This window comes from Rosa rugosa, chromosome 4, assembly GCF_958449725.1.
Source record: "Rosa rugosa chromosome 4, drRosRugo1.1, whole genome shotgun sequence".
Taxonomy (NCBI): domain Eukaryota; kingdom Viridiplantae; phylum Streptophyta; class Magnoliopsida; order Rosales; family Rosaceae; genus Rosa; species Rosa rugosa.
The window spans coordinates 7480136-7507689 of record NC_084823.1 but is presented as its reverse complement, the minus strand read 5'-3'; the positions used below and the strand labels follow the sequence as shown (position 1 = coordinate 7507689).

At 38.2% G+C, this 27554-nt stretch overlaps 3 protein-coding genes and 2 long non-coding RNA genes across 5 annotated transcripts; 3 read left to right on the top strand and 2 right to left on the bottom strand.

The window, feature by feature from the left end:
* Nucleotides 1–1305: 1305 nt before the first annotated feature.
* Nucleotides 1306–4180, top strand: LOC133741871 (uncharacterized). Its single transcript, XR_009862200.1, has 6 exons — nt 1306–1436; nt 1554–1799; nt 2148–2222; nt 2298–2396; nt 2479–3035; nt 3517–4180. It is a non-coding gene; the product is annotated as an uncharacterized LOC133741871 (long non-coding RNA).
* Nucleotides 4181–9814: 5634 nt separating this feature from the next.
* Nucleotides 9815–12525, top strand: LOC133743423 (bet1-like protein At4g14600). The gene is made up of 4 exons (XM_062171365.1): nt 9815–9966; nt 10127–10292; nt 11257–11313; nt 12079–12525. Exons 2-4 carry the CDS (start codon nt 10179–10181, stop codon nt 12235–12237), a joined length of 330 nt encoding a protein of 109 aa, XP_062027349.1. The 5' UTR covers nt 9815–9966; nt 10127–10178; the 3' UTR covers nt 12238–12525.
* On the bottom strand, nt 12489–14816 carry LOC133743422 (uncharacterized). The gene is made up of 3 exons (XM_062171364.1): nt 14099–14816; nt 13514–13958; nt 12489–13011 (listed from the first exon to the last, which is right to left on the bottom strand). The coding sequence occupies exons 1-3, from the start codon at nt 14689–14691 to the stop codon at nt 12622–12624; spliced, it is 1428 nt and encodes a 475-aa protein (XP_062027348.1). The 5' UTR covers nt 14692–14816; the 3' UTR covers nt 12489–12621.
* Nucleotides 14817–15215: 399 nt separating this feature from the next.
* Nucleotides 15216–20449, top strand: LOC133744254 (uncharacterized). The gene is made up of 5 exons (XM_062172390.1): nt 15216–15594; nt 17674–17906; nt 18657–18762; nt 18908–19007; nt 20132–20449. Exons 1-5 carry the CDS (start codon nt 15216–15218, stop codon nt 20316–20318), a joined length of 1005 nt encoding a protein of 334 aa, XP_062028374.1. The 3' UTR covers nt 20319–20449.
* Nucleotides 20450–22636: 2187 nt separating this feature from the next.
* Nucleotides 22637–25806, bottom strand: LOC133746531 (uncharacterized). Its single transcript, XR_009864213.1, has 4 exons — nt 25429–25806; nt 24298–25126; nt 23775–23857; nt 22637–23140 (listed from the first exon to the last, which is right to left on the bottom strand). It is a non-coding gene; the product is annotated as an uncharacterized LOC133746531 (long non-coding RNA).
* Nucleotides 25807–27554: the final 1748 nt, after the last annotated feature.

Here is a 27554-nt window from a genome sequence, read left to right as displayed (position 1 = left end):
ATTATTCCAAGACAATATCTGCAACCTGCCTGTGTTGGGTATAATGGCCAACCAAACTCTAGCATCCCATGGATGAAAGCCATTGCTCTGGAATACATAAAGAAGATCATCTCTGAAGACCTCAGCAATACCTTCCTGGCAGCAGGAGAGAAGATTATTATCACTGCTTACGATCATCCTGACGTAGTCAGCAGTGACCTATTCCTATCTCTCACCAGAAAAGAGATAGACTCAACAATGGCATGCATGCAGTGGATGGACAAACTTGAAAACAACAACCACTACAAGATGTATGTCGACACAGACGTAGAAGATAATGCTACAACAGTAAGGATGGCACAAACAGACAACAACTCATTTGTCTTTGGCCACCACTCAGAGACTGATGACAACATGTAGCAGCTGGTGAAAGAAAAAGGCACCAAAACAAAAAAGCAACTGTTCCCTTTTTCAAAAAAGATACTTTTGCTTTTCAGAAAAGAAGAAGGTGAAAAACATTTCACCCAAATGCTTTTGCTTTTCCCTCCATCATCAGGAGCACTCAGAAAAGCAGAAGATCACGAAGTTATCCTATACATTGTTATGTTTTGAATTCTAGTTTGAGTTCCGCTCTCTATATAAAGAGCTTTAGTTTCATTTGTAAGGCATCAGAAAATTGAGTAGAAGAGTCTTCACTCAAGAAGTAAGAAAGCCATACACTACTAGAAAACTTGTCTTTTACGACGCGCAAATTACGGCGTGCATATCGTGTGCGCCGTAAAAGATGGTCATTTACGGCGTGTTTTTTTGTGCGCCGTAAAAGACTTCTCTTTTTTGTCTTTTACGGCGTGTTTTTCATGTATGCCGTAAATGTGTAAGTATATTTACGACGTGCTGTTTTTGTGAGCTGTAAAAGACTTATTTTTTGATCTTTTACGACGTGTTTTTTATTTGCGCCGTAAGTATCATGTTTATAAAATAATCTTTTACGGCTTGCTTTGATGAGCGCCGTGAATGTCATAAGAGCCCGCTAATATTTTCGGCTCAAATTCTAATTTCCCTCTCCATAATTCTTATATCTCTATGGCTCTCTCATCTCTTACTTTCTCTTCTTATCTTCATCGTCGCCCAAATTCCCAGTTACCTCTCATCTCTCTCGTTCTCTTTTCTTATTCTAAACAAGATTAGATCAGAGCGTCAGGTGTTCGGGAGGGCGGCCATACAAGGAAGGGCGAGCCCATCATCGTAAACTGGATCTGATCTCTCTGCGCTGATATGTACGGCCTCTGGCTCTCCCAACGCCGCCACCACTACTCGGAAAACTATGACGACGGCCACCGTGCCCAGCCCTATAATCTGTCCCGCAAAAGGCCCAGCCCCCTCAGCCCGGCAAGAAGCAGTTCATCATCGAGCCCTTCAAAGGTTTGGCCTCGATCCCAAAGCTCGCGTCTGTCACGGTAATTAGTAATTACAATCTACAACTCTCCCTTCCGCAATTTGGCCATGATTTTATGAATTTGTTTGCCATTTTGAGTTTGGGCTGATCTTAATTGCAATTGGGTTGAATGGAGCAGCAGAGAAGTATATCAGGGTCGTCGCAGAGCCCTTAGATCGCCACCATCGCAGCTGCTACTGTCAGTCTCGTGAAATTAGGAGCCAAAGCCAAGCGCCAATCAGCCGCCGCTTCCTCCTCCGCGTCAATTCGCTTTTCTTCTTCTTCTTCTTCTTCTCCATTACGCTTCTCCCCTCTGACGACGTCGTTTACTGCTTCGTGCTTGATCGACCAGCTCAGGGCCGTTTTCCCGGACATGGATAATCAGGTTTCCAGTTTCTCATCTTTCTTAAATTATAGTTTAATTGGGATTGTAGTTTAAGCTTATAGTTTAGCAATATGGAAGCTTAAACATGGAATCTTGCGCTGTTGAATGTGCGTGTGCTATGGGTTTATTTGTTAATTGGTGTAAATCTTGCTGATATTTTGGTTGAATTTGTGGTCCTGAAGTTGAGTTGATGCCTAATGACATGTTCAAAAGTTGGTTGTCCGTGGGTATGTGATTGACTGCCCTTATTAACTTGATCATCCTCTGCATCCTTTGTTTCAGGAAGAGTCTCACCTCCTAGATTAATATATTAATACATCATAATTGACTTATTCTTTGTTACATCAGCTGTTAAGGTATAAAGTTGGACGGATAGAGCAGCTGGAAACTTCTGATCAACCAAAAGCCTGAGGTGCCAACGCTGTAAGTTGACAATGCCAATCTTTTGAGATATAATATCTGTTTTTCCTTTTTTGATCCTATGTTTTAATCCAACAGTAAATCAACATGTAAGTTTGCATAATGATCTGAAGACAAAGTTTATCGAAGGGGCCAAAGAACGTAAAGAACTCTACAACAAGGTGTTAGAGTTGAAAGGTTAGGTGTATGTTGTTTTATAGAGGTCCAATCGGTTGTGATTCTGGAGAGGGTTTCTGACATCAGTTTTGCTCTCTTGTAGGAAACATAAGGGTCTTTTGCAGGTGTAGGCCTCTAAACACTGAGGAAGTTTCAGCAGGAGCTTCAATGGCTATTGACTTTGAATCTAAGAAAGAAGGTGAGCTTGCTGTCAAGTCAAATGGGGTTACAAGAAGGACCTTTAAGTTTGATGCAGTTTTCGGCCCTCAAGCAGACCAAGGTACATGCATATGATGCAAGTCTTCTGTTGGTTATCTACTGAAGTACAAAAAACACCTTTGAATAACAGACATCCTTTTTGTTTGTCATATTAGCTGATGTCTTCGAAGACACAGCTCCATTTGCAACCTCAGTTCTAGATGGGTACAATGTCTGCATATTTGCTTATGGGCAGACTGAAAGTGGAAAAACCTTTACAATGGAGGGAACGGAAGAAGCTCGGGGAGTCAATTTTAGGACTCTTGAGCAACTGTTTCTTATACTAAAATAGCGAGAAAAGTTGCATAGATATGATGTATCTGTTAGTGTTGTAGAAGTGTACAACGAGCAAATACGAGATCTACTTGTTCCAGGGAATCAGCCGGGAGCAGCTGCCAAAAGGTCCAAGAGATCCTTAAACATTTCTCATATTTTTCCCCCTTCATGAATATGTTGAAAGTTCTATATGATCTTGCTTGTATCTTACTATATGGTTATAATCTTGTATGTTTCTTGATATATGGGTTCTCTTATCTCCTTGTTTAGATGGAAAGTCATTTACCTATTCAGACATTGCATAATCTACTTTTCATGAATTCCCACTTGTTTAGCTGGCAGTTAGAATAGCACCATGGCCTCTCATTTCTGTATCTCAAAGTTGAAATCTTTTCTGTTACTTTAATATAACTCTCCTTTTAAAATGTGAAGATAGAGTTATATGTGATATCCATGTTTTCTCCGTACTTGTTGCTATATTTTCATTTCTAACAATTCACCAATATGTTGGGTACTCTTGATGAGCCACGTCTTTCAGTGCTATGAAGGATACAAGTGAGGAGAATTCCAAGATAATGGTATCTAACAATACTGCAGTGTCTTGTAGGCTTGAAATTAGACAAGCTGGAGAAGGGAGACATCATGTTCCAGGACTTGTTGAGGCATGTGAAAAACATGAATGAAGTCTGGGAAGTTCTCCAAACTGACAGTAATGCAAGGGCTGTTGGCTCAACCAATGCCAATGAGCATAGTAGCTGTGACTTTGGATTCAGATATTTTTACCAAGAATTTTGTATCCCAATGCAAGTGAAGCATCTTAGAATGGTGGTTCTGCACTTTAGACCCGAATAGAAACCAAATTCTCACAGAGTGTTGAACCTGCAATGGCAATTGTGCCAATTATAGCCCAATCACAGCTTGGGTTACAAGTTAGTCTACTTCCCTGTATTACAAAGTCAATTTGCTTGCTTTCTTATCACTATTCTTTATAGCCTTTGAATTAGTTTTTTGAAGCTTAGAAGTTGGTTTGCATTCTATTTTGAAAATTGATATTGGATATGCAATTCATAAGTCTTTAATAGGATTTTTGTAGCTGTTATACAGAATGATAGGAGGAGTACTGTTATGTGATATTCCACATATATGTTGAGCTCTATCAATGAAGTTGATAATTAACGGGGATCACATATGTTTTTTTTGGGGTCTTAAAGAATGCTGGACTTGGAGCATCTTTTGCCAGCTCCCATTGGTATTGTTGACTGCAAGACACAAGTTATTCAATGGGAAGAGGGTAATTCAAATAACTTCAGCTGGTATAGTGTATGATTATCTTGCAGAGTGGATGAGCGAATGAATGTAAAGTAGTGTAGAAAATGGATGTAAAGTAGTAGTGAAGGTTATTTTTCTTTGCTTGTAAGCAAATTTTGTATGATGTAAAATAATTATATAAATGAAATTTATTTAACAACAAAAATATAGAAATATGAAATAATATATAATTGTGGATTTTTGTTTTTTTTTTTTAATTTTTTCAACCCTCATTTACGGCGTGCATGGTATGTGTGCCGTAAATGTAACCTCTTTTACGGCACACATTTGACTCATTTACGGCGTGCACGGTATGTGTGCTGTAAATGTACTCCTCTTTTACGGCACACTTTTGACTCATTTACGACGCACATTGTGACTCATTTACAGCGCATTTCATGCGCGCCGTAAATAATAATTGTCTTTTACGGCATGTCCATTTACGGCTTACATTTGTGGGCCGTAAAAGGTCATTTACGGCGCACATTGTGGGCCGTAAAAGACCTTTTTTCTGGTAGTGATAGTTGCAGTGTGCTTTTCTTTTCACAGTGTGAATCAGTGTGCTTTTTATTTCAAGTAAGTACTCTACTTAGTCTTATGGATAACTAAACAGTCTTGACTGTTTACCTGAGACTGAGGCTCTGAACTTTATGCATGTATTCTATTTGAATTAATAATATCAGATGCCCATCTGTTTTATCCAATTAACATTAGCTATCACTATCTAGCTATCATTATCTTTAAGTTTCTTTCATGCATCCTGTTGAAACCTCTCTCTTTCATACGTGAATCCTACTTTGATCTGAAGTTTTGATTTCTCCTGTTATTTGAACGAAACCAAATTTTTGCTCATGATTAAGACAAGCAGCAGTGATTCCGCCTGTTAAAGTAACCGCTAGGCAGGGAGCCGTTAGGTGAAAAACTTAGGCATGTTGAAGGCTAGATTTGTTTTTTTTCAGAAAGCTTAAAAAGAAATTTCTAAGGTTAACAGTTGAATCAGAAACATATGATCCTATAGGATACTGTCTCTTTTAGTCTTTTCCTAAGAGAATAGTAAGATACCTTATTACTTGTGCAAATGGGCATAATACGTTAGATTTCTGGGCAAAAGGGAAATAGCCCTATAAAAAACACCCCCCTGTTGTGTGGGAAACAGAAATAAAGGAAGGGGCATTTGGTAATTTGATAGCGGAGGAGGCTGGAATACAACGGCTGTAAGTTACAGCTTGGGACAATTTTACCCCTTTGTTGAGGTGGCGCATTCTGGTCCACTCATTTGTTGTGATATACCGAAAAAACACACAAACAGCCGTTAACAGTAAAAAGTAACCCGTCATGGTAAAAACAATGAGGGCATATTTGAGTCTGCTGCTATCACTGTCGTTATTGAGTCTAGGCACAAAAGCCAATACGGGAAGTCAAAGATCTTCCTTCTCCTCTCTCTCGTCTCACCCCAAATTCTCTCCATGCCGGCGTCAATTAATCACCCAAAAACTCAACTGAACCGACCAATTCCATCAAACCCACTTGTACCTTTCTGTTCCAAGCAAGCCCAAAACTTCAAGATCAATTTCTCTCGCTGTATCATTGATCGATGAGTGATTGAATATTTGCAACGAGAAATCAAAAAGCACTCTGGCGCTGTCGACTACGTGTTCAATGCTGGAATTGAAATCTGGTTCGATGCTCGATGAGTCAAGCGGCGAGCTCTGGTTGGAGATGGCTCTTGAGCGTCGGGTCTGGCCTTCTGGGTTGTCAGTGATAAGTTCAAATAGCTGACGGTGCTGGGTCTCGTTCGACTTGGTCTTGGTCGATGTCTCACGGATCATCGTTCTACAATCACGATATCAGATCGTTCTTCTGTTCTGTTAAAGAACAAGATCTGAGTACTTTAAATGATATGGGTAAACCATCAAGGGAACATACTCGTTGAACACAAATCAAATATTTGTTCTTATATTTGCAAAATCCAATTAGAAAAGGTAGTGATTTTCTGCAAAGCCCACAGAGAGAGGAATGAGATAAATGCATAATTATAGCCACCATGATTAATAAACTAGGCAACCCAAAATATAATTTACCCAGATACACTGGAAATTAAACAACTAGTTTTAGATTTCTTTAACGTCAGTAGTCTATTTTCTGGTTACCCGGGAATATATTTTAGAGAGAACGCGCCTCACGCGCGGAGAAAAAGGAAAATCCCAGAGTTTTGTTCTCTCCCGGTCGAACGCTGCCGGTGATTCTGCCGCCGCGTTCCGACCCGGGAGGGGATGTCGTTGCTGATTAGTGGCAGGCCCTCAGTGTAGAGATGCGGTCCAGGGGAGGAGGGTGGGTTCTTGAAATCGGGTTGGGCAGATCGTCCTCGATCTGTCCTTCTGGGTTTAGGGGCGACCACGGCTGAGGTATTGCGGTGGCTTGTTTCTTTCCGGCGGTGGGACATGGCGTCATCGAATATGAGGGATGGATTGTGGCGGAGGTGGGTAGATCGCGGCAGAGGGGATCCCCGTAGGGATCTGTTTCTGTCGTGCGTTGGGATCTGGTTGTGGTTGTCAGCAGGATGTAGATCCTGTTTGCAACTGGGCACAGTGGTGCGGCGGTGTCAGGGAGCGACGAGGCAGTGGGGGGATGACGATGGTGTTTGCCGGCGGCGGGAAGGGGTATCTGCAGTGCTTGATTGCTGATGGGGGAAGTGGTGTATGGGCCGAGTCCCTGTCTTTGGGCCTTGTTGTCATTTGGGTCTAATTAAGGTTTTTTGTTTGGTTTTATTTAGGGTTTTTTGTTTGGTTAGTTTAGGTTTAATAAGTCCCTACTCCTTCGAGCTAGGGTTTGGGAGTCGTGTTCTGTTTGGCGTGCCATTATTGTGGCGTTACTCCGAGGAATTATGGGTTTTAATTTTGGTGCTTTCTGGTTGTCAACGTGAGGGTGGATTGCCTTTGCACGTGGTCTGGCGGTACTTGGACACTGTGTTGAAGAGGGTAAATTGGCTCGGTCTAATGTTGGTGGCAAGGTTGTATCGGTACTCTCGGGAAGTAGCTCGTGGTTTCGGGCGTAAAATTTGGTTAGGGGTTGGGCTCATTTGGCTCATGGATGTTGCTATTAGCGACGGACCCATAACTATGGATCTTTGTAGGAATGTGTGTCGTGGTGTAGTACCACAACCGGTCATTCCAATGCGTTGTAATCTTTTCGGTTATTAATGGATTTTATTTCTTCTCAAAAAAAAAAAAAAAAGTAGTCTATTTTCTGGTGAAATGGCAGGTGATTTCTTTACAGAGATTGAGGAGAACTGGAGAAGGGGGAGATGATCTGCTACAGTTGATAAGCATTTGAATGTAGGAAAAAAAAAAAAAAACTCAGCTGGGTAAAGCTGATTTGACCTTGAGAAATTACTGTTGATTTAACGGTTTGACTACTAATAAGGAGTAACCTGCCTGGAGCTCCCCCTCTTTTACCGTAACGGCTCAAAATGTTACAATTAACGTTCCGTTACTGTGAAATTACACCATGCCCCAAGGTTTGAAAAGATGTGGATATCCTTGCTCCACATACACTGGTTTGACCGGCTGTAGGTTGCAGCCTGCGTATCCCAGAACTCTCCTTTGATAGCCCCTATTTGAAATATGAAAGAAAAAAAAAGGCAAAATTGTCCTGCGGCCTGGGGGGGGGGGGGGGGGGGGCCATCTGAAAACATTTTAGAGGGCATTCAGGAGGAAGTTTTTGGTGAGAGAGACATGTAACATGATGTGATTTATTCACCGATTACGTTCACGTAGTTAAGGCAAGCTCAAAGATTCAGAGATGCGATCAACGTGCCCTTACTTTTAGTCATAGTCATATAAAATAATTTTAATCTTGCAAACGGCACGCTAAATGGCTAATTAAGTTTTGCGGAATGACATTGAAATAATAAGTTTTGAATAAGATAAGTTTTAAATACGCATGTCTAACTATTAATACACACCTCATTCTCAATATACCACACATTTAATTTTTCATTGTAATATTTCACTAAATACACAACTCAAAGTACCTAAAATGTCCTTAATCCTAGAAATCATTAATTATCCTAGTATTTTGACCATAGTAAGGCTACTTTTTGTATCAGTTAGTATTAATTATTTGATATAATCACAAAATACTTTCTTTACGCACATCCCATTCAAAGATGATTTTAGGAATTCAAATTCAAATATTAACAAACTATGATGGCCTATATTTAAAAGGGTGAGGCTATTGCCACCCTATAATTTTCTTTGTTCACCCTACTTGCTCATTACACCCTATATTTTAATTTCAATTATTAGATTTACTTATCCAACTCATTTCTCTTTCCAGGAATATCCTCCATCATATGACATATCAAATTAAAAAAGAAATTTTGTTTAACGGAAATTTCTCATTTAATTTATATCAATTAAAAAGACGTCCTAAAATATATTAAAGTTTCCTAATAAAATCATAATTTGATTTACTTCCATTTATTTTTATTTTTTCCATTCAGTTTCAATGTTCGTTTATTTCAATCCATATTAAAAAATTAGTAAGTGCTACTATGAGCAATGAAAAAAAGATTGATTTTTTTTTTCGTGTTGTAAATTTTTTACTTTCGGTGTTTATAAAGGTATTATAAAATTTTTGATGAAGTTAACACTAATGATTTTGTGAATTGAATAACAAATTAACGATAAGGAAGCAACAAAAAGATAAAAAAGAAAATTGTAATAAATTGAAATTTGGATGGAGAAGATGAAGATTAATGTTATCAAAGAGAAATTAAGTAGTTTTGTATTTAATTAGTTATGTATTTAGTTTTCCTTAAAGATTTAAATTTTAGAAAATTAGTGTACTTATTAGTCATTTTGCATTTGGGTAATGTAGTATTTCAATAATTCAAATATTTGTAGGGTAAACAAAGAAAATGGTAGGGTGACAATAGCCGCACCCTATTTAAAAAGATGGATCTGCCTAATATGTTAATTATAATCTACATAAAATAACTCATTCTATACATGTATATCTATTGAATTAATAAATGGACGAATCAATGATAATTAAGACCACAAAATGAGCATTGAACTAAGAAATTTTCTATTTTATCACAAATTCTTTGAACGTTACCATATTATATTTATAAATTCATTTATATCTCAATGTTCCAACTGCAATACAACATGAAGAACACATACCTCAATTGAAGGTTGTTGATTAACTTCTTGAGAATTCATGTCAATGGTTGAAATTGACTAATTGAGGTGAAATGTGGAGAATGAAATATGTTTCACAATGTTTAAGTTTAGAATAAGAGATACAAAAAAGAACATTTATATATATTTTTTTTATATATATTTTTTTAAAATCTCTTATATCACCTTACCTTCACATATGTCAATGAAAATCAAATACATGACTTTTATAATATTGGAATTATAACTTACCTACACTTATTGAATGTCGGTAATACTATAATTTAAACTTGAAGGACAATTTTGAATACTGGGGGAAAAGTAAAGGAGGATATTGAAAATGTACCCAAACTTTAGGGATCAAACTGAAATTTATCTTTCTTACAAATTCGGTCTCGCTCTTTGCTCAAAATAACAGCCTCTACCCTTTGTTCTCGTCTAAAGCCCCAAGAATCCCAACTCTTCTACATTTCTCTCGCTTCTTCCTCTTCTCTCCGACTCTTACGTCAGCACCGTCACCGTTACCGTCGTTCGGAGATACCGTATTCTGATCGCCGGCGAAGGTACATACGATCGGCCCCCTCTTGGGTTCTTGATCAATTAACTTATAGAGGATGACGATGGCCTTTAGCTTCGATCTATTTAACTTTTGTAGTTTTCATGGCTCAAAAAAAATTGTAACTTTATGATTGTGATTGTGACTTGTGCTATTGGGTTCTTCAGGTAGTGAAGAAAAGTTTGAATCTTTGATAGCTTTGAGGCTTGAATTTGAAAGATGACGCACAGAAGGGCTAACCCAGATGAAATCCAATTGAGGATTGATCCAATCCACGCCGACGTCGATGAGGAGATCACCGGTCTTCGATCCCAAGTCAGAAGATTGAGAAACGTATGCGCTCTGATTTTTTTTTTTTGGTAATTAAATTGGGTTATTTACTTCAATGTGAAAAGTGTTTTTGGTTCTCATCATTGATAGATGTTGATGTTGTTGTTACATTGAATGAATATGATCTTAGAGGTATCGGTAGGCGCAAGTATATTGCTTGATGGTTTAGGATAGGGTTGAAATTACTTTGCTGAAGGATGGAATATGGTATAGGAGGCTAGGAGCGATGCTTCTCTTCAGGATTTTTGAATCTTGGTTATTGAATTGCAGTCCCACAAGTATACTTTTTTTGACCCTGTCGATAAAGATATGTTCTTGCAGTTGGGTTCAGGAGAATGATGTGATCTCTAGAAGTTAAATAATGGTTTTATCTTGAGAGATTTTCGCTTGGGTTTTTATTTAGCTGTAACTGGAATGCAGTCTGCCTAGAAGAGGCCCTACGTAAAAGGATATGAATAAGAACTTTTGAATATTGTATTACAGATGTTACGACCCTCGTCATGAATTTGTTAATGTTTGTAGCATTAATTAGCTATTATATGGTAAATTCATGTTTGCTTATTCAATTCCTTTACTGAGTGGCCTCATGCTTAGTATTCCAGAAGTAACAATATGTTAGTAGGGGAGCATTGTCAAAGTATCTATTCCACATGACAAGATGAAAGGTTTCTTTGTACTTACTCAGTCCAGAAATATTTTTTTTTTCCCCGTTTTGGGGTGTAGGGACTGCATCATATTGTTTGATTGATTATACCTCAGACCCTAATATTTTACGAATTGTAGAATAGCTGTTTGAATTTTCTTTATCATGTCCATCTGCTTTTGTAACTTCACACTTTGCCTCAATAAAAGCTTTTATTCCATACTTAGCTGCCTCGGGCTGATATTGGTTGTGCAATTTGATCACAACAATGTCCTACATGGTTTTTAATCTTGATTTCTTATTGTTTGTTGTGTACTGGTGCAGGTGGCTCAAGAGATTGAGGTTGAAGCCAAATCTCAGAATGCTATGCTCAATCAGCTGGTATGCTTTCAAAGTTCAAACATTATTGCTTGTATAATTCATTTTATTAACAACTGAAGGATGGATTACAACCATTACATTCTGTATTCTACAATTTGACTTTGGAGTCAGGAATGCTAGATGGCAACCTTTTTACCATCATCTAGGATCCTCCATATCTATACTTTGGTTAGAAGAACGAGATGAAGGATTGTTTCTCAAAAGTAGTAAAATTATATAAAGTATGATTGATGAATATATTTACAGTTCACAGGAATGTGCAGTGGTATTTTCTGTAGTTAAAACAAGTTGCTCTTCATATAAGAGACTTGCTTCAAATCTAAGAGTTAAAACTTAATATAGTAGATGAATAATATATTGCCACTTCATGCAACTAGAAGGAAATATTAGGAGAGGTAGGATTGTAGGAAACAGAATTAAAGCACCCTATGTCGTCAATGTACGTTTTGCTCAAGCTCCCTTTGGAAGTCAAATAGGTAATACAATTTGAAATGGTTTTTGGTTTGTGTTTTAAAACATATCCATTTCCTTATCTATTTCCTGATCTGTTGCTCCTCTTATCTCCTCTCTCTCCCCACTCTTTTATTATAAACAAATAGTATACATTACTAGAAGATCACTTAGTTATCGAGTCATGTTGAAGGTAATGCTGTACTCCTGGCACTTGTTGAAGGCCTCCATATGTTTGCCTTCACATTTTGTGCATACTTCTCATTGTCTGTGTGTGGAGATGGTGCGACTTTGAATAACTCATATCTTTTGCAGGACATGACAGTGATGAAAGCTCAAGCATGGTTGAAGAATAATGTCAGGAGATTGAACAAGAGCACCATCCAGAGTGGTTCAAACCATGTTGTCCATGTGGTGTGTTTTGCGCTCATTTGTTTCTTTTTGGTGTACTTTTGGTCAAAGATATCCAGATGATGAAAGATGATCTCAAAAGTATTTTCCACCTTCCAAATATCTTTTTGTTCAAGAAGAGATTTCCTGGAATTCCGAATTACTGGTGTCATTGTAAAGCAATCCTCACGCTTCTGTTACTATAACAAGTTGAAATATTGACAATAGCACTTCAGGTTTCTGAATATATTGTGGTTGAAGCAGTTGTGCTTCCTATCAGGGAAACAATCTTTTGTTTCAGATACTAGAGAAATGATCTATGTAACCTAGTCAGCTAGATATGAAATCTTTGCTCTTGCTTTTCCCTTTACACATTTCATTTGTTTTTTTCTTTCTGCATGGAGAAAGAAATGTCATTATTTTTCATATGTTGCTATAGATTACAAAGTATGAATGAAGATTAGATAGCTAGCATTGGCAAGCATTTGAATATCTCTGTGAACTCTGCATGGCTTGCTGCTTACTTATCCGAACTTGGTTGAGAACAGTTCTAGCCCACCCTGCAAAGTAGGTTTCGTTGTGACCGACCTTGCCATCTTTGTAGAAGTTAAAGCATTCTAGTTGTTGTTTAGGGTCAGGACATTCCTCTTCAGCATTAGGATCCCACCATGCACCTTGGTGCTTCATACCGGATTGATCTGCCATCCAGTGATGAGCATACTGGCCGACCCCGGCAAGCTCCAACCATCCTTTAGGGAAGAATTCCATTATGCTACTGTTTCTATCCATGAATAGCATGTTTGTTAGCTGAGCTCCATGTGGGGATGCAAGAACATCTGTGTCGGTCATTACCCTAACCTGTTCAAGAACACCAAAACCAAAAATACAACTACTTTAACATCAAAGGTGCTACATTCATTCACACATTGTGCAGAGTATTTCATTTTATCTAAATCCACAATGGTTCTAGAATAAACAAGTAAAAGGAAAACAGCACCTAATTATGCAACAAATTTGGTGACCCTAACATTATTTTCAGTAAAAAAAAAAAGAAAAAAGAGTTGGGTCTTTATTTGCTATTTCCCTTGTGTAGCTTTTCATGAATTTGATGTTCTATCTACGGAGGAAATTACTTGCATGATTGGAACAGAAAAGTGAGAAAATTATTGCCAAAGGCTATATGTGCTTAAACAAAATGCTAGTCTCAACGAATATGTTTACCAAATGATGTATTATGGTGTTAAACATAAATGAGATAAAGCGAGTCCTAATGATAAACAAATCTAGTAATTGTAGCAGTATGTCCCAAGCCTAATACTAAAACTCTGCCTCTTCAGATGTAATAGAGAAGAGGGCAAACCTGATCACAGAAACTTTGGTCTTCAGACTGAACAACCTCTAACAAGCACCCATCCACCAATGCACACTCCCTTGCAAATATAGTAATCACAGCCGTTGGATCCTTGAATGATCTTGAACCTCTCCTCATTAGCAAAGTTAGCCTTATAATTGGCTCCCCACTCACACCAACCTCTTTCCCTCTGCCTGAAGGATTTATGCCACAAAACACTCTTGCTTTACATCTCAATAAGTCAGACACTAGACGCTTCTTCTCTTTGCCCATTTTCCCAACATTATGTCTCATCACAACAGCCTTCTCAAAACAATAAGGCCCTTCTCCTTTTCCCATTTCTTCAATCAGCACTTTCCCTAAGTTTGCTTCCATTAGGTTCTGAAGCCACAACCCCATTTTGTCTCTCAGCTCTCCCCAATGGAACAACACCCATCTCGTTGGCTTCAAACACCTGTAACAAGATGTCAATGTTAACGGAAATAACGAAGATTAACAACCAAGGTCTAAAAGTACACAAACATTGAGAAAAATTGTACCAAAAGAAAACATCAGAAAAAATTCGAAGATATCATCAAAATTTTGGATCATGACCTGTTCTTCATGGACCAACCCACAAAAGGGACCATTGCAGAGAGTCCATGCCACAAGTTTACATAATCATAGTATGTGTCAGACACAAAGGTGAGGCCCTTCAAGACTGTGGTGGAGTTTGGTAGACTTTGAGGCCATGCCAAGGCATATGAGTTCTTGGTGCCATCTTTTTGGTCATGACCTTTGATGCATAGAAGTCTTCCCTTTGACGCTTGTGAAGGGAAATAGAGGTATTGGGATTCATTTTCCTCGTATGTGTCGTCGAAAGAGCTCATAAACCAAGTGTTGCCCTCCATTGCAGTTTTAGTGAACCTCAGGTCTTTGAGAGGAAGGAAAGTAACCGAGTCTCGCAGCTTCGAGTTAAGATCATCACGAGCATCATTGTTGTTGGCACCAAGTTCACTTCTCCATTTCTGGACATCCCGTGAAGCAGAAGAGATGGAGAGTGAAGAAAAGCCATGAAATAGGATGAGAATGAGAGATAGCGAAAAGAGGCCTATGAGGAGTAGGGTTATTGAGGGGCTCAAGCTCTTCGGTTTGTCGAGTGGTCTGGCACTGCTTTTCACTTCCATGATTTGTTCAGGGCCAAGCATGATTCGCTCGGAGGTTTGTATATGTCAAACAGGGAATTGATCGACCTCCAGATTGAGATCTAGCGGCACCTTTAAGAAAACCATAAATCATTGTGATTATAATAGTTGGGTCAATGTCAATGGCTGATGCATGTTATAACAGGTTGAATATTAATAGATAATAGAATAATAGATGAGATTTGTATGTTTATGTTTGGGATCTTGACCAAATGCACTAAAATTGGCCAAATTTATCCCACTTACCCCAGCAACAGATTTTTATTCCCACTAACCCAATTTAAGAAGAAATAACAAATTTACCCTCAGCCTAATTAAATAATTACACAGATGCCACTCAACTCCTCTCTCTCCATCACCGACGCCATCTCTCTCTTTCTCTCTCTCTCCTCCGCGCCCTCTCTCTCTCCTTTCTTTCACCGGTGATGGTAGTGTAGGGTTGAAGATCAAATCCCTGCACGAAGCTTTGTTCCAGCCTCTGGCTCATATTTCTCTCTCAGATATCTCTCCAGTACTGAACCTCAGCCATGTACGATAGGGATCCATGGGGTGGCCCGCTGGAGATCAACACGGCGGACTCGGCCACCGACGACGACCGCAGCCGGAACCTGCAGGACCTCGACCGGGCGGCGCTGTCGTCTCGGCCGCTCGACGAGACGCAACAGAGCTGGCTGCTGGGCCCCACCGGGGAGCAAAAGAAGAAGAAGTACGTGGATCTGGGATGCGTCATCGTCAGCTGCAAGATCTTTATCTGGACGGTAAGGACACTCCTCCTCTTCGGCTTGCTCGCCGGACTGATCGTCCTCATTGTCAAGACCGTGCCGCGTCACCACCATGCCAAGCCTCCTCCGGACAACTACACTCTCGCTCTCCACAAGGCTCTCATGTTCTTCAACGCTCAGAAATGTCAGTTTATTTTTGAGTCTGGGCTAATTTTTTTTTTTTTTTGTTTGAAAAGTTTGAGTTGAGTCTTAAATATTGGGTGGGGATTGAATGCACGTTGTAAAATGTGGCAGAAGCCCAGAAAGAATGAAAAAAGAAAGAAAGAATAGACATCTATTGCGGGGCAATAGATGTTTTAAATTGATGTAATCTTTTTTTTTTTTTTCGTTAATTAAAGTTTTATTTGTCTAATTTTAGGAAGATTAATTTTCATTCCGACAAACGAAAGTTCTATTGGGGGGCAATAGTCGTCTATTGGGGGGCAATACATGGCTGATAGTCGTCTATTGGGGGCCAATAGACGTCTATTAGGGGGCAATAGACTATTGGGGCAATAGACGTCTATTGGGGGGCAATAGACGTCTATTGGGGGCAAAAAAACTTTCCGGTGAGATTTTCAGCAAATTCCGGTGGGCGGCAGCCGGTGACCGGAATCCGGCGACCGGTGACCGGATTCCGGCGAAAGTTGACCGGATTCCGGAGACCGGTGACCGGATTCCGGCGGCCGGTGACAGGCTCCGGCGAAGTCTCCTATGGTTTTTCTCTCTTCCATTTTCTCTATTTCTCTCTCTAAGTAACAAAGGGGTGAGGGGTAAAATGGTATTAAAAAAAAATTAAAAACAAAAAAAAAATCTTAATGGGGTATTAGAGAAGACTCCCTTAGAGTGTATTGGGTAAGAGAGAATTAAAAAAACTTAATGGGATAAGTGGGAAAAAAATCCCTAGAAATGGGGTAAATGGACAAAACCCCTTTATGTTTTGGTCCTATCATGACTATATTGCCATTCTCTTCTCCAAGAAGCTAGTATACAATTATTAAAGGAATTCATCTTGACGAGTAATTAATGCTAGGTGAACCACTTTTTTAGAGCCACTGCAATGTTCGTGCAACCAAATGAGGCTGGTAATTCTTCCATGGAGACAAAGATGAAGCCGAATGAGCACTACTTGGAGCAAACAAAGTCACCTAATGGCTTCGTTCAAAATAGTTATGAATCGTTGAATGATATAATGAGCACGCTAATGAAACTGGGAACAAAATGAGAATGTCTTACTGGACGCAGAATTTGGATTTGATGCGTGCTCTCTTGGCTCTTGTATGTGAGACATTGCTGTTAGTTTTTGAGAAGAGAGTGGCATCAACAGCAATTTAGCCTCTATTACGAGGAATATCATTGTGTAATTTCATCGCTCGTGTAATTTTTATAGCAAACCACATCTGCTAAATTCGTGTTCCCTTAGCAACTTCTTATGTCCTTGCAATTGCAAACAGGAAAACTCAGGTCCGGTCTTGAGATTTTAACGGCCTGAGGCGAAGAATTAAAATGTGGCCTCCCAGATATATAATATTTTCACCAAATAACAATACAAAACAATGTGTTTTGATTAAAAATAAAAATAGAATTAAAAATTAAAAAAGTGTATATTAATTTTTATTCATACTTCAAGAATTTCTAAAAGGGTGGTGACTATTCGCACACCAATTTTCTCTATTCACACACCCTCTCTATTTATCTATTATTTTAATTAATTTATTTTTACCTATTATCCTAACTACCATCCCTTGCAATTTTTTTTTTTTTTTTTTTTTGTATTTGGCTAGTCAGTCATCCCCAAATCCTAAACCCTTATTTTCCCACAGACACAGAGAACTTCAAAACTCTTTGTGATTTTCTCTTTTATTTTCCATCAAAAACTTCTCTAAGCATAGTCATTCTATCTCTCTAATGTGATGCTTTGAAGTTTATTTGTTAACAAATTTTTTTTATTTAATTTATAAGGGAAATGATGGAAAATGTCACATTAGAGTGTGAAATGATAAAAAAGTCACCTAATTTCCCACTTGATAAAAAGATCCATTATAAATTGTAAGTAATATTAATTTAGTCTTTATGAATAAGGAGGTAATGTTAAAAAAGGTCAATTTTTAATTTTTTTGATTCTCATTCTACCCTTAGAACCTAATACACGTTTATAACCGTGCATTCAAAATCTCAGGGCTCAAATTTTCTCTCTCTTTTGATCAGATCGATTTGATCGGAGATTCTCTCTCTAAGTTTCTCTCTCCGCCGCCAGCTTCCGATTGCACTTGGTCTCTCTACGATGATCCTGTCCTCCAAGTCTCCCTTCAAATCGAACAGTTGCCGATCACCGCCGCGCTCTCCAAGTTCTTCTCTGACGTCCTCCTCAGAACCTCGCCGTCGACGTCGCAGACTTCGAGGCTCCGAAACGGCGCAGTTTTCGGTTCCGGAAGCAGTGCAGTTTGGGTTTCGGAGGTAATTCACTATATCAGAGTAGAGATTTGGCTTATTAGATTAGAAATTGGGCGATTGTTCATAGCGGCTTTGATTTTGGAATTGAGCTTTGGATGAAACGATTATAGGACTGTTTATTCTATTTTCATTAATTATGGATTTGATCCAGAATTATCAAACTCGTGATTTCGATCTAGAACTGTCATGAATTTCTAAAGTATAAATTATAGGTTTATCTATCCACGGTTTTGATATGTGATTAATTTTGATGTTGAATTTGATAGAAGTTTAGGAATTATGAAACAGGTTAGTTTTTCTTTTCTTCAATTGATGTACTTTATAGAAATTGTTGTTATTCTTTTGATTGATATAAATTCTGTTGAAATTAGACGATAGATATAGTTCCTTGATTATGTTGATTTAGTTGCTACTGAACATTGGAAAAGAATCGGATTGAGATACTATCAAAACAATAATGGAATGTAGAAAGTAGGGAGAATTGAATTTGAGGAGAGATGCAATAGGTATTGTAATCCTTTGTTTTTCATTTTTGTTAACCTAGTTGTGAAATGAGCCTAAGGGCCTTCTCAGGTCTTAGGTCTCAGGTCTTAAGTTCACTGGTTAGTGAACCAGTGAGAGAAGCCATTCTCCAGGTTGAACTCAATACTTCTGCAAAAACTGAGTTTTACTTGTGTAACTTAAAAAATGAGGTCTTGTTATGTTGTCAAGGTCCTTTGATAGATTCTCAAATTGTTGCATGTATGCTTGCAGTTCTACTTTCAAAATGGTCTCCCACCACCTAATGGACTTAAGAAACAATGTCTTTCCAGAATTGATGAGCTTTTCATCAGTCATATGGATGGATTGCAAATGCAGGGTAAGATGTGTATCTGATTTGTTATTATGCAGATAAAAGAAACAAAACCTCTCTTTCTATTATTTGCCAATGCACTTTCCAGAGATTAAGGAATATAAGTTTGTTTTTAGCAAGGGATTTATATTACTTTTTTTTGCTTATGCAGAATTTAAGACAGTTACAAAGGAAGTATGCAAGCTACCAACATTTTTATCTTATTCTCTCTTTAGAGAGATAGATACTGGCTGCAGTGGGATAGTGGCCAGGTATGCAGTTGATGTAATTTAGCATACTAGATATAAGACCTAGTTATTGGGGGATCTGAACCCTACAAATTGAGAAAAAATAAATATCTATGAAATGATTGTTCTCATGTGTTTCATATGTGGTCATTATGTACTGGAATGTTGTATGTTTGTGTCTATATATATATATATAGCACTATCTACCCTATCTGGATATAAAACTAGTATAAAATCAAGAAGACCATCTATTACTAGATAGCCTATTTTCTGCTAACTTTAAATTAGTTCAGTGCTAAATATTATGTTGCAACAAAGACATGAGATCATTGCAGTGCTCTCTAAAGAATATCAGACTAGATAAGCAAGAAGGTAAAACCTCTATAACATCTTGTAATATATTTGAGTAGACTCCGACTATAATACAGTTAAGCGTTGATGACAGAACAACTTTGCTTCTTTCACTTTGTATTATTGTCTTTCAAGAAACTGCTGGTGTTGACATGTTTTCCTAAGTAATTGACAACATACGTCTCATATCCATTACATTTACCAGCCTTAAAAGCAAGGATGCAGACAGACTTAGAGATTTCTTTGAGCTGCACTGCACTAGAAATGCAATACAATTATTCTTTTGAACTTAAATAGAAACCTCTTGTTTACATATATAATTTGTTTCATTGATCGTCACACACATGCAAATAATTGTTTGTTTCAAATCATGGTCTGTGGCTCTTTTACCACATTTCTGTGATAGAAATGCAGATTAATGTACACACCAGCCTTGTGCTTGATCAAGGTTTGGAAAATTAAAAGTTGATAATCATAATACACTATAGTTTTAGGAAGAGCATTATACTCCAGCTTTGTAGCTCTTGTTGGTTCTTCGTAGTTTTGTTGCTGTGGTTGACTAAGCTGGAGAATGAAAAGATGTTTACTCCAACCTTGCTGCATATGTGCTATTATATCATTTGCAGTCCTTCTGCCTTTTGTTGTATTTCCTTTGTTCAATAAAAGATGTAGCTCTGCTACTTTTAGAGTCAGGACCCTCATAATACTCCTATATGTTCACAGTTAATAAATGTTTTTATTCATGTCATCATACAAGTTTGTTTTAGCCGATGGTCATTCACTGTTTGATTTGACAGGTCGTCTCTGATTGATGATGCATCGTCAGGTATTTCTATCGGTGCCCAAAGGAACTCTCTTAGTGCAAATGCCGCTGGGATCAACTCACTGCCTTCCATGTTTCAGGCTGGTAGTACACCCCCACTTCCACAGCGAAGTTCCTCCAGCTCTCCACGTTTTTCAACACCGAAAACCAGCCCTTCTTAACTAGGCTCTCGTTTTATTTACCTTTGTTATCCATTAGCATTGTGAAACATTTTTTACATGGTTCTTGTAAGACTGAGAATTTCACCTTTTTTTATTCTTCTAGCTTCGAATTTCTTCATAAATCTCATTTATCATCACTCAAGTTTGTGTGTCGATCTAGGAACGATTTATTCATGTTTGATTAATCTATGCTTCTATATATTTCAGGCTATTTAATTTACTCTATTGATCCCATGTCCAATGTTGATCACAAGTCAATAAAAGTCACTGGCAAGTCACTATTAACTTCAAGTTATTGGCCAAGTCACTGGTTTCAATGGTAGAATCGGAATAAAAAATGTCAAGTCACTGGCTAGGTCATTGTTAACATGATCAATGACTTAGTCAGTGACATATTTATGACTATGACATGGCTAGTGACATAGCTAGTGACTTTGTCGGTGACAGTTACAAGATCAGTGACTTGAGGTTAACAGTGACTTGACTAGTGATCTCACTAACTAGGGACTTGGGATGGCCAGTGACATAGCTAGTGAGTTGTGGTTAACAGTTACCTAGCCAGTGACAATGCAAGTAACTTGGTCAGTGACTTTTCCGGGGACTTAAGATTAACAGTGACTTGGCCAGTTTCATATAATGAAACTGGTCAGTGAGGTCACTGGCCAGGTCGCCAGAGAAGTCATTGGCCAGAGAAGTCACTGGAAAAGGCCAACTCATTGGCAACGTGTGTTAACCTCATGTCACAGATTATGTAACTGATTATGTAACTGATCATGTAACTGACCATGTCACTTACAATGTATGTAACTGACCAAGTAATTGAACATGTAACTAATCATGTCATTGACATAGGCAGTGACTTTGCCGGTGACTTGAGGTTAACAATGACTTGGCCAGTTTCATTATATGAAACTGGTCAGTGAGGTCACTGGCCAGGTCACCAGACAAGTCATTGGTCAGAGAACCATGTAACTTACCATGTATGTAACTGATCATGTAACTGACCATGTCACTTACAATATATGTAACTGACCAAGTAATTGAACATGTAACTGATCATGTCACTGACGTTGTCATTGACATGGGCAGTGACTTTGCCGGGGACTTGAGGTTAACAGTGACTTGGCCAGTTTCATTATATGAAACTCGTCATTGAGGTCACTGGCCAGGTCGCCAGACAAGTCATTGGCCAGAGAACCATGTAACTTACCATGTATGTAACTGAACATGTAACTGATCATGTCACTTACAATGTATGTAACTGACCAAGTAATTGAACATGTAACTGATCATGTCATTGACAACGTCAGTGACATGGGTAATGACTTTGCCGGTGACTTGAGGTTAACAGTGACTTGCCCAGTTTCATATAATGAAACTCGTCAGTGAGGTCACTGGCCAGGTCTCCAGACAAGTCATTGGCCAGAGAAGTCACTGGAAAAGGCCAATTCCTTGGCAACGTTTGTTAACCTCATGTCACAGATTATGTAACTGATCATGTAACTAACCATGTAACTTACCATGTATGTAACTGAACATGTAACTGACCATGTCACTTACAATGTATGTAACTGACCAAGTAATTGAACATGTAACTGATCAGTCGTTGTCAGTGACATGGGCAGTGACTTTGCCGGTGACTTGAGGTTAACAGTGACTTGGACAACGATTGACAGTGACATGTTCATAACTGTGACATGGCCAATGACATAGCCAGTGACTTGAGGTTAACAATAACTTGGGCAGTGACCTCACAAACTAGGGACTTGGTCTGGCCAGTGACTTGTCCAGAGATTGACAGTGACTTAGCCAGTAATTGATACAGAGACATGGACAGTAACATAGCTATTTATATGGATATAATGAATATGTGTGATGCTGTTTAGGTTGTATGCTTTACTAAAATGGAAGTGTTGCTAGTTCAAATACATACTTTATAGGATCATATAATGAAACAGTTACATGATCAATGACATGGTCATGACCGTGACATGGCCAATAACTTGGCCAGTGACACTGCCAGTGACTTGAGGTTAACAGTGACTTGGCTAGTGATCTCACTAACTAGGGGCCTAGGTTGGCCAATGACTTCACTAGCCAGTGACATGGTAAGTGACTTAGTCAGTGATATGTGTATAACAGTGACATAGTCAGTGATATGCAATGTGACCAGTGATATTGGGCCAGATGACTTAGCCAGTGACTTTAAGAGCCTGCTATAGAAGAGTATTAGCCTTCCGTCATAGGCAACATGTAGTTGGGAAGGCATATATCACATTATTCACATAGTCACAAACATAGAGATGGTAAAGCATAAATCACTCATATACCGACTTTTATTCAATTGAGCTTACAAGTGCCAGTACTATCCAAATTAGATACAATAATCTGAAGTCACATTCATATGAAAGTTACACTTTTATGAGCAACTTTTAGATTCATATCATGAAATTCTTTGAGAATCAACACTTCCTCAGATACATACATATTTAATCCACATATAGCTACACATCCAACATAAAACTAAGAGACCTTTCAGACTTCATCTTTACTGTTTATGAAATTATAGTACTCCATTTAGATAACAGTGTCAAAAGTGGGAGGTTCCAACATAAAACTAGGTGATGGCTGCTGAGAGGTTCCAAAAGTGATATTTGTGTTTGGAGGCACACTGTAAGAGAATGACGGTGTGCCCGCACTTGAAGCAAGTGGAATGGTAGTTGGAGTTGAAGGAGCCCCTACTGGTGAACTAGAAACTGAGGCTTGAGATACAGATGGCTGCACATCCTGCAGTAATCAAGCTGGTGATGCCTTTATTTGATCTACTTGTGATAAAGAAACATATTAAGAACAAAAAAAAAAAGCATTCCAACTATATGCATACATTTCATCTAGATAGGCAAATCCTCTCAGGCATGAAGCCAAAGGTAAAAGAAAACAACACACACACTTCCGGGCATACCAACAAGCATGTTCCTAATTCCTACTGCAGCCAACATCACCATGTTAACATCATTCTCAATACTTCACCCACTACCTCAGCACACATTTTTGATAATTATGGGTCAAAAGCACTCAAGCCTTAGAAGTGTAATTAGCTGATCCTAACAAGGTCCGCCACCGAGGTAAAGTCCAGCTTACTGAAATAACACTTTATGTGCTCGTCTCTATAAAAGTAGTAAACCTTTTGAAATGAATCATAATCGGCACATATAATAGTTTATACAAATTCTATACGTTTTAGGTTTGTATCAAAGTCACCTCAATCTGAGGGTTCATTCTTTTTCTTTGTGGTTTTACTTACCTAAATTCCTATTTATGTGGGAGGCTTCTTAGTCACTTCACTGGGCTTTTCCATGAGTTGAGCCTCTGAACATAATATAAGCAAACTTAAAGCAACACTCACAGAGTCAGAGCCAAATTGAATTGAGAAACACACAACAAATCCAAACTCACCCAGGTTGGTCTGGATTTTGGCATCAAGGCTACAATTGTGAAAGCTTATAAGCGCCACTGTGACATCCTTTTGGCACCCATTGCTGCAAATTTATGATAATGAATTTATTAATCTAACAAATCTGGATACCCTAATCAGATTAGTAAGAGCAAATGGCCATTAAAGATTCAAATTGATCAATTACTTTCTTATATAAGCAAACATAAAGTAGTAAAATCTCTGCTACTAAACCCTAAAGAATTAGAAGGATTCATTCCTGGGAAATGAAAATCACTTGTAGTCCAGATTTCAGAGAACAAAGGATTTGAATCATATTATTATAACTACAGTCAAAAAACAAACACCTCATAAACACAAACCATATGATCCTCTGCGCAAATGACACCTCATTTGCGACTAGATTTCCGAAAGAACTACTCAAATCAATACAGGACCTAGTATACCATTCAATTACAAACTTAAAATAAGTGCAAGTAGAAGAAATTCAAATTAACATTTAGATCACATTAAAGGAGTCTTCACCTCATTAAGAATCTACTCTTTAAGCATGCTGCGCTTCACCCCTGTAAAGTCCCTTCAATTCCTTTTTAGCGCGCCGTGCCTCATGTCTTTCCTCCTTGATAGCCGCCTCACTCAGATATATATTCAAGTTATCATCAAAGAACCAATAGAAATTTACTAACACAACTACAAAACAGAAATTACAATTCCTGGAATTATCAAATGCCAAAATCTGTAGCTATGAGATATTTGAATACAAGTTATATACTCCCAGTTTGAATAATTACTTCATCTCTACAACTTCATCGAGTGCTAGCAGCTATAGATAGTACCTACTAAAAGCATTTGGGAAAAATAGACCAAATCTAAAAGCACTAAACTAATATCATTATGCAATGTCAGAAATCCATGCTGTCGTTGCCATATAAAGCAAGGCCTATTTTGGGTCACAAGCTTCACCAAAAATAGAAAGCCAGAAAGCCTAGCCTCAATCTTCTATACAAAGCATATGGTATAGCTTCATAAGCTTTAGATGATAAAGTCATGAAGTGCCTCAGAATTAAAGCTGGGCAGTAATTTATGATTATCTCTATAGAAAAAGCCAAACTTTACAAAGAGACATAATAATCAAATAAACAACATGCATCTTCAGAATGCAACCAAGAAGTGAAAAAGAAGTGCTAGTATTCAGAATTAGAAGCAAACTGAATTGGATAGATTGATTGATTGGTGATGAGGGAGAGTAGTGACCTGGCGGGATTTGCAGTAATCGAAGTCGGTCCACGACATCTTGTTGAAGACCTTGTGGGACGGCCAACCGGGGTTGGGGAACATGGCCGAGATAGAGGAACTGAGGAAGTGAGCAGAAAATGCATCAATATCATACCCAGTGATATTGAATATAGCAATGCGAAGCAGGTTCCTCGTCTAACATTCAGTCATTCACAGCAAACACTATAGTATTCAGACTCCAAATTCACATAACTATTGCTACTTTCCTCATCTCAGTCATACAAACTAAACGCCTATCAATCAATCATGATAATCCAGGGTGTCTTCAACCACAATTCAATTGAATTAGCAATCACTCAACTTCGAATAACAACTAAGATTTCCATGACCAAGATCTACAAGCGAGAGATCGTTACTTACCAGAAGAAGCGAGTCCTCTAACCAAAACGGTTTGCTTCTGAACCGGCATGATCTTCATGATTCTCTCAGGCCCAGCACCGCGGTGCCTACCGCCGCGACCACGGTCACCTCCAAACCTGTGGCAGAAGCCTCCACGCTCAACATCGGCGCCGCCTCCTCTTTCAACCATGAAGTCGAGGAAGACGCCAGCTGGGATCAAACAGACGACGTGGTTTACCGAGCAGGATGGAGTTGTTGCCTCTCGGAACTTCCAGCTCCACCATTGTTCGCCGTGGCCGCTGTCGTTGTCGTCAACGAAGGTCTCAAGGACGAAGAAGCCATTGATTTCTGAGCTTCACGAACGAACAGATAATCCAGATGCAGAGAATTTGAGAGACAGAGAGATTTTGGTAGGGGTCGAGTGTTCGAATGGACAAGGGTTAGATGAGCTCCAGTAACGGGAGGGAGGGAGACTGCGAGCTGCTAGTGGCAGTTTTCGTAATTGTTGTTATTTTTAGTGTTAGATTGATAAGGAGTGACCTAAAGTATCATGAGGACATTTGTGTTATCTGAATTATCATAAGACACTTTAAAATGACCTCTTTTATCATTGTCCCTAATTTATACCAATAAAAAAACTAAAATATATTAAAGTTTCCTAATAAAATCATAATTGCTTATTACACCCTACATTTTAATATCAATTATTAAATTTACTTATCTAACTCACTTTTCTTTTCATGACATATCCAATTAAAAAAATAATTTTTTTAACGAAAATCTTTTATTTAATTTATACCAATAAAAAAACTAAAATATATTAAAGTTTTCTAATAAAATCATAATCTAATTTACCTCTATTTCTTTAATTTTTTCTTTCAGTTTCAATGTTCATATATTCCAGTTCATGTCAAAAGATTAGTAAGTCAACTACTATGAGCAATGAAGATGAGATCGATTTTTTTATTTCATGTTTTAAATTTTTACTTTCAGTGTTCACAAAGCGTATTTCAAAGATTTTGATAAAGTTAATGAATTAATTTTTACTTTTGATTTTACTAATGGTTTTGTGAATTGAATAACGAATTAACGATCAGGAATCAACAAAAAGACAAAAAAAATAGTAAATTCAAATTTGGTTGGAGAAGATGAAGATTGATGTTATCCAATGAGAAATGAAGTAATCTTTGTATTTAATTAAGGGTTTTTGTCCATTTACCCCATTTTTAGAGATTTTTTTCCCACTTACCCCATTAAGTTTTTTTAATTCCCTCTTACCCAAAACACTCTAAGGAGGTCTTCCCTAATACTCCATTAAGATTTAAAAAAAAAAAAAAAAAAATTTAATACCATTTTACCCTCACCCCTTTGAAACTTAGAGAGAGAGAGAAAATGGAAGAGAGAGAAACCATAGAAGACTTCGCCGGAGTTCGGTCACCGGCCGCCGGATTCCGGTCACCGGCCGTCGCCTACCGAAATTTGCTGAAAATCTCACCGGAAAGGTTTTTTTGCCCTCAATAGACATCTATTGCCCCCCAATAGTCTATTGCTCCCTAATAGATGGCTATTGCCCCCCAATAGACGACTATCAGCCATATATTGCCCCCCAATAGACGTCTATCAGCCATGTATTGCCTCCCAATAGACGTCTATTGCATTCCAATAGAACTTCCGATCGCCAGAATGGGAACTAATCTTCCTAAAATTAGACAAATAAAACTTTTGATTAAAAAAAAAGAAGAGGAGATACATCAATTTAAAACGTCTATTGCTCCCCAATAAAACATTTTTCTTTCTCTTTTTCTTTCTGTCCCCATTTTACCAAAAAAAAAAAAATTGGATACCCAAAAAATGCTTTGGGCACCTAGAATTGATTTCATCATTTTCCAGTATTAGAAAAGCATTCAATGCACCAACTACTGCGGTGCCTTCTGATCCAGAGCGAAGCAACCTTACCAACACAGCTATAGGCACTTCTAAAGTTCTAATAAAACATTTTTTTTTCTTTTTCCTTTCTTTATAGGCATTTTGCCTCCATTCAAAAAAAAAAAAAAGAAAGAAAGAAAGAAAGAAAGAAGGGCCTGAGCTCGTCTCCAGAGCATGAAGGCCGCGCACTCACCCATCTACTTCTTCCCTGATCCAATCCC

What these genes read in the sequence shown, in the direction of transcription:
- LOC133743423 (XM_062171365.1), top strand. Translation starts at nt 10,179, where the DNA reads ATGACGCACAGAAGGGCTAACCCAGATGAAATCCAATTGAGGATTGAT. An exon ending in AAGTCAGAAGATTGAGAAAC is followed by an intron (nt 10,293 to 11,256) that starts GTATGCGCTCTG and finishes GTACTGGTGCAG; the next exon opens with GTGGCTCAAGAGATTGAGGT. An exon ending in ATGCTATGCTCAATCAGCTG is followed by an intron (nt 11,314 to 12,078) that starts GTATGCTTTCAA and finishes TATCTTTTGCAG; the next exon opens with GACATGACAGTGATGAAAGC.
- LOC133743422 (XM_062171364.1), bottom strand. Translation starts at nt 14,691, where the DNA reads ATGCTTGGCCCTGAACAAATCATGGAAGTGAAAAGCAGTGCCAGACCA. An exon ending in GGTTGGTCCATGAAGAACAG is followed by an intron (nt 13,959 to 14,098) that starts GTCATGATCCAA and finishes ATCTTGTTACAG; the next exon opens with GTGTTTGAAGCCAACGAGAT. An exon ending in ACCAAAGTTTCTGTGATCAG is followed by an intron (nt 13,012 to 13,513) that starts GTTTGCCCTCTT and finishes GTTCTTGAACAG; the next exon opens with GTTAGGGTAATGACCGACAC.
- LOC133744254 (XM_062172390.1), top strand. Translation starts at nt 15,216, where the DNA reads ATGTACGATAGGGATCCATGGGGTGGCCCGCTGGAGATCAACACGGCG. An exon ending in GTGCAGTTTGGGTTTCGGAG is followed by an intron (nt 17,907 to 18,656) that starts GTAATTCACTAT and finishes GTATGCTTGCAG; the next exon opens with TTCTACTTTCAAAATGGTCT. An exon ending in GGATGGATTGCAAATGCAGG is followed by an intron (nt 18,763 to 18,907) that starts GTAAGATGTGTA and finishes TTGCTTATGCAG; the next exon opens with AATTTAAGACAGTTACAAAG.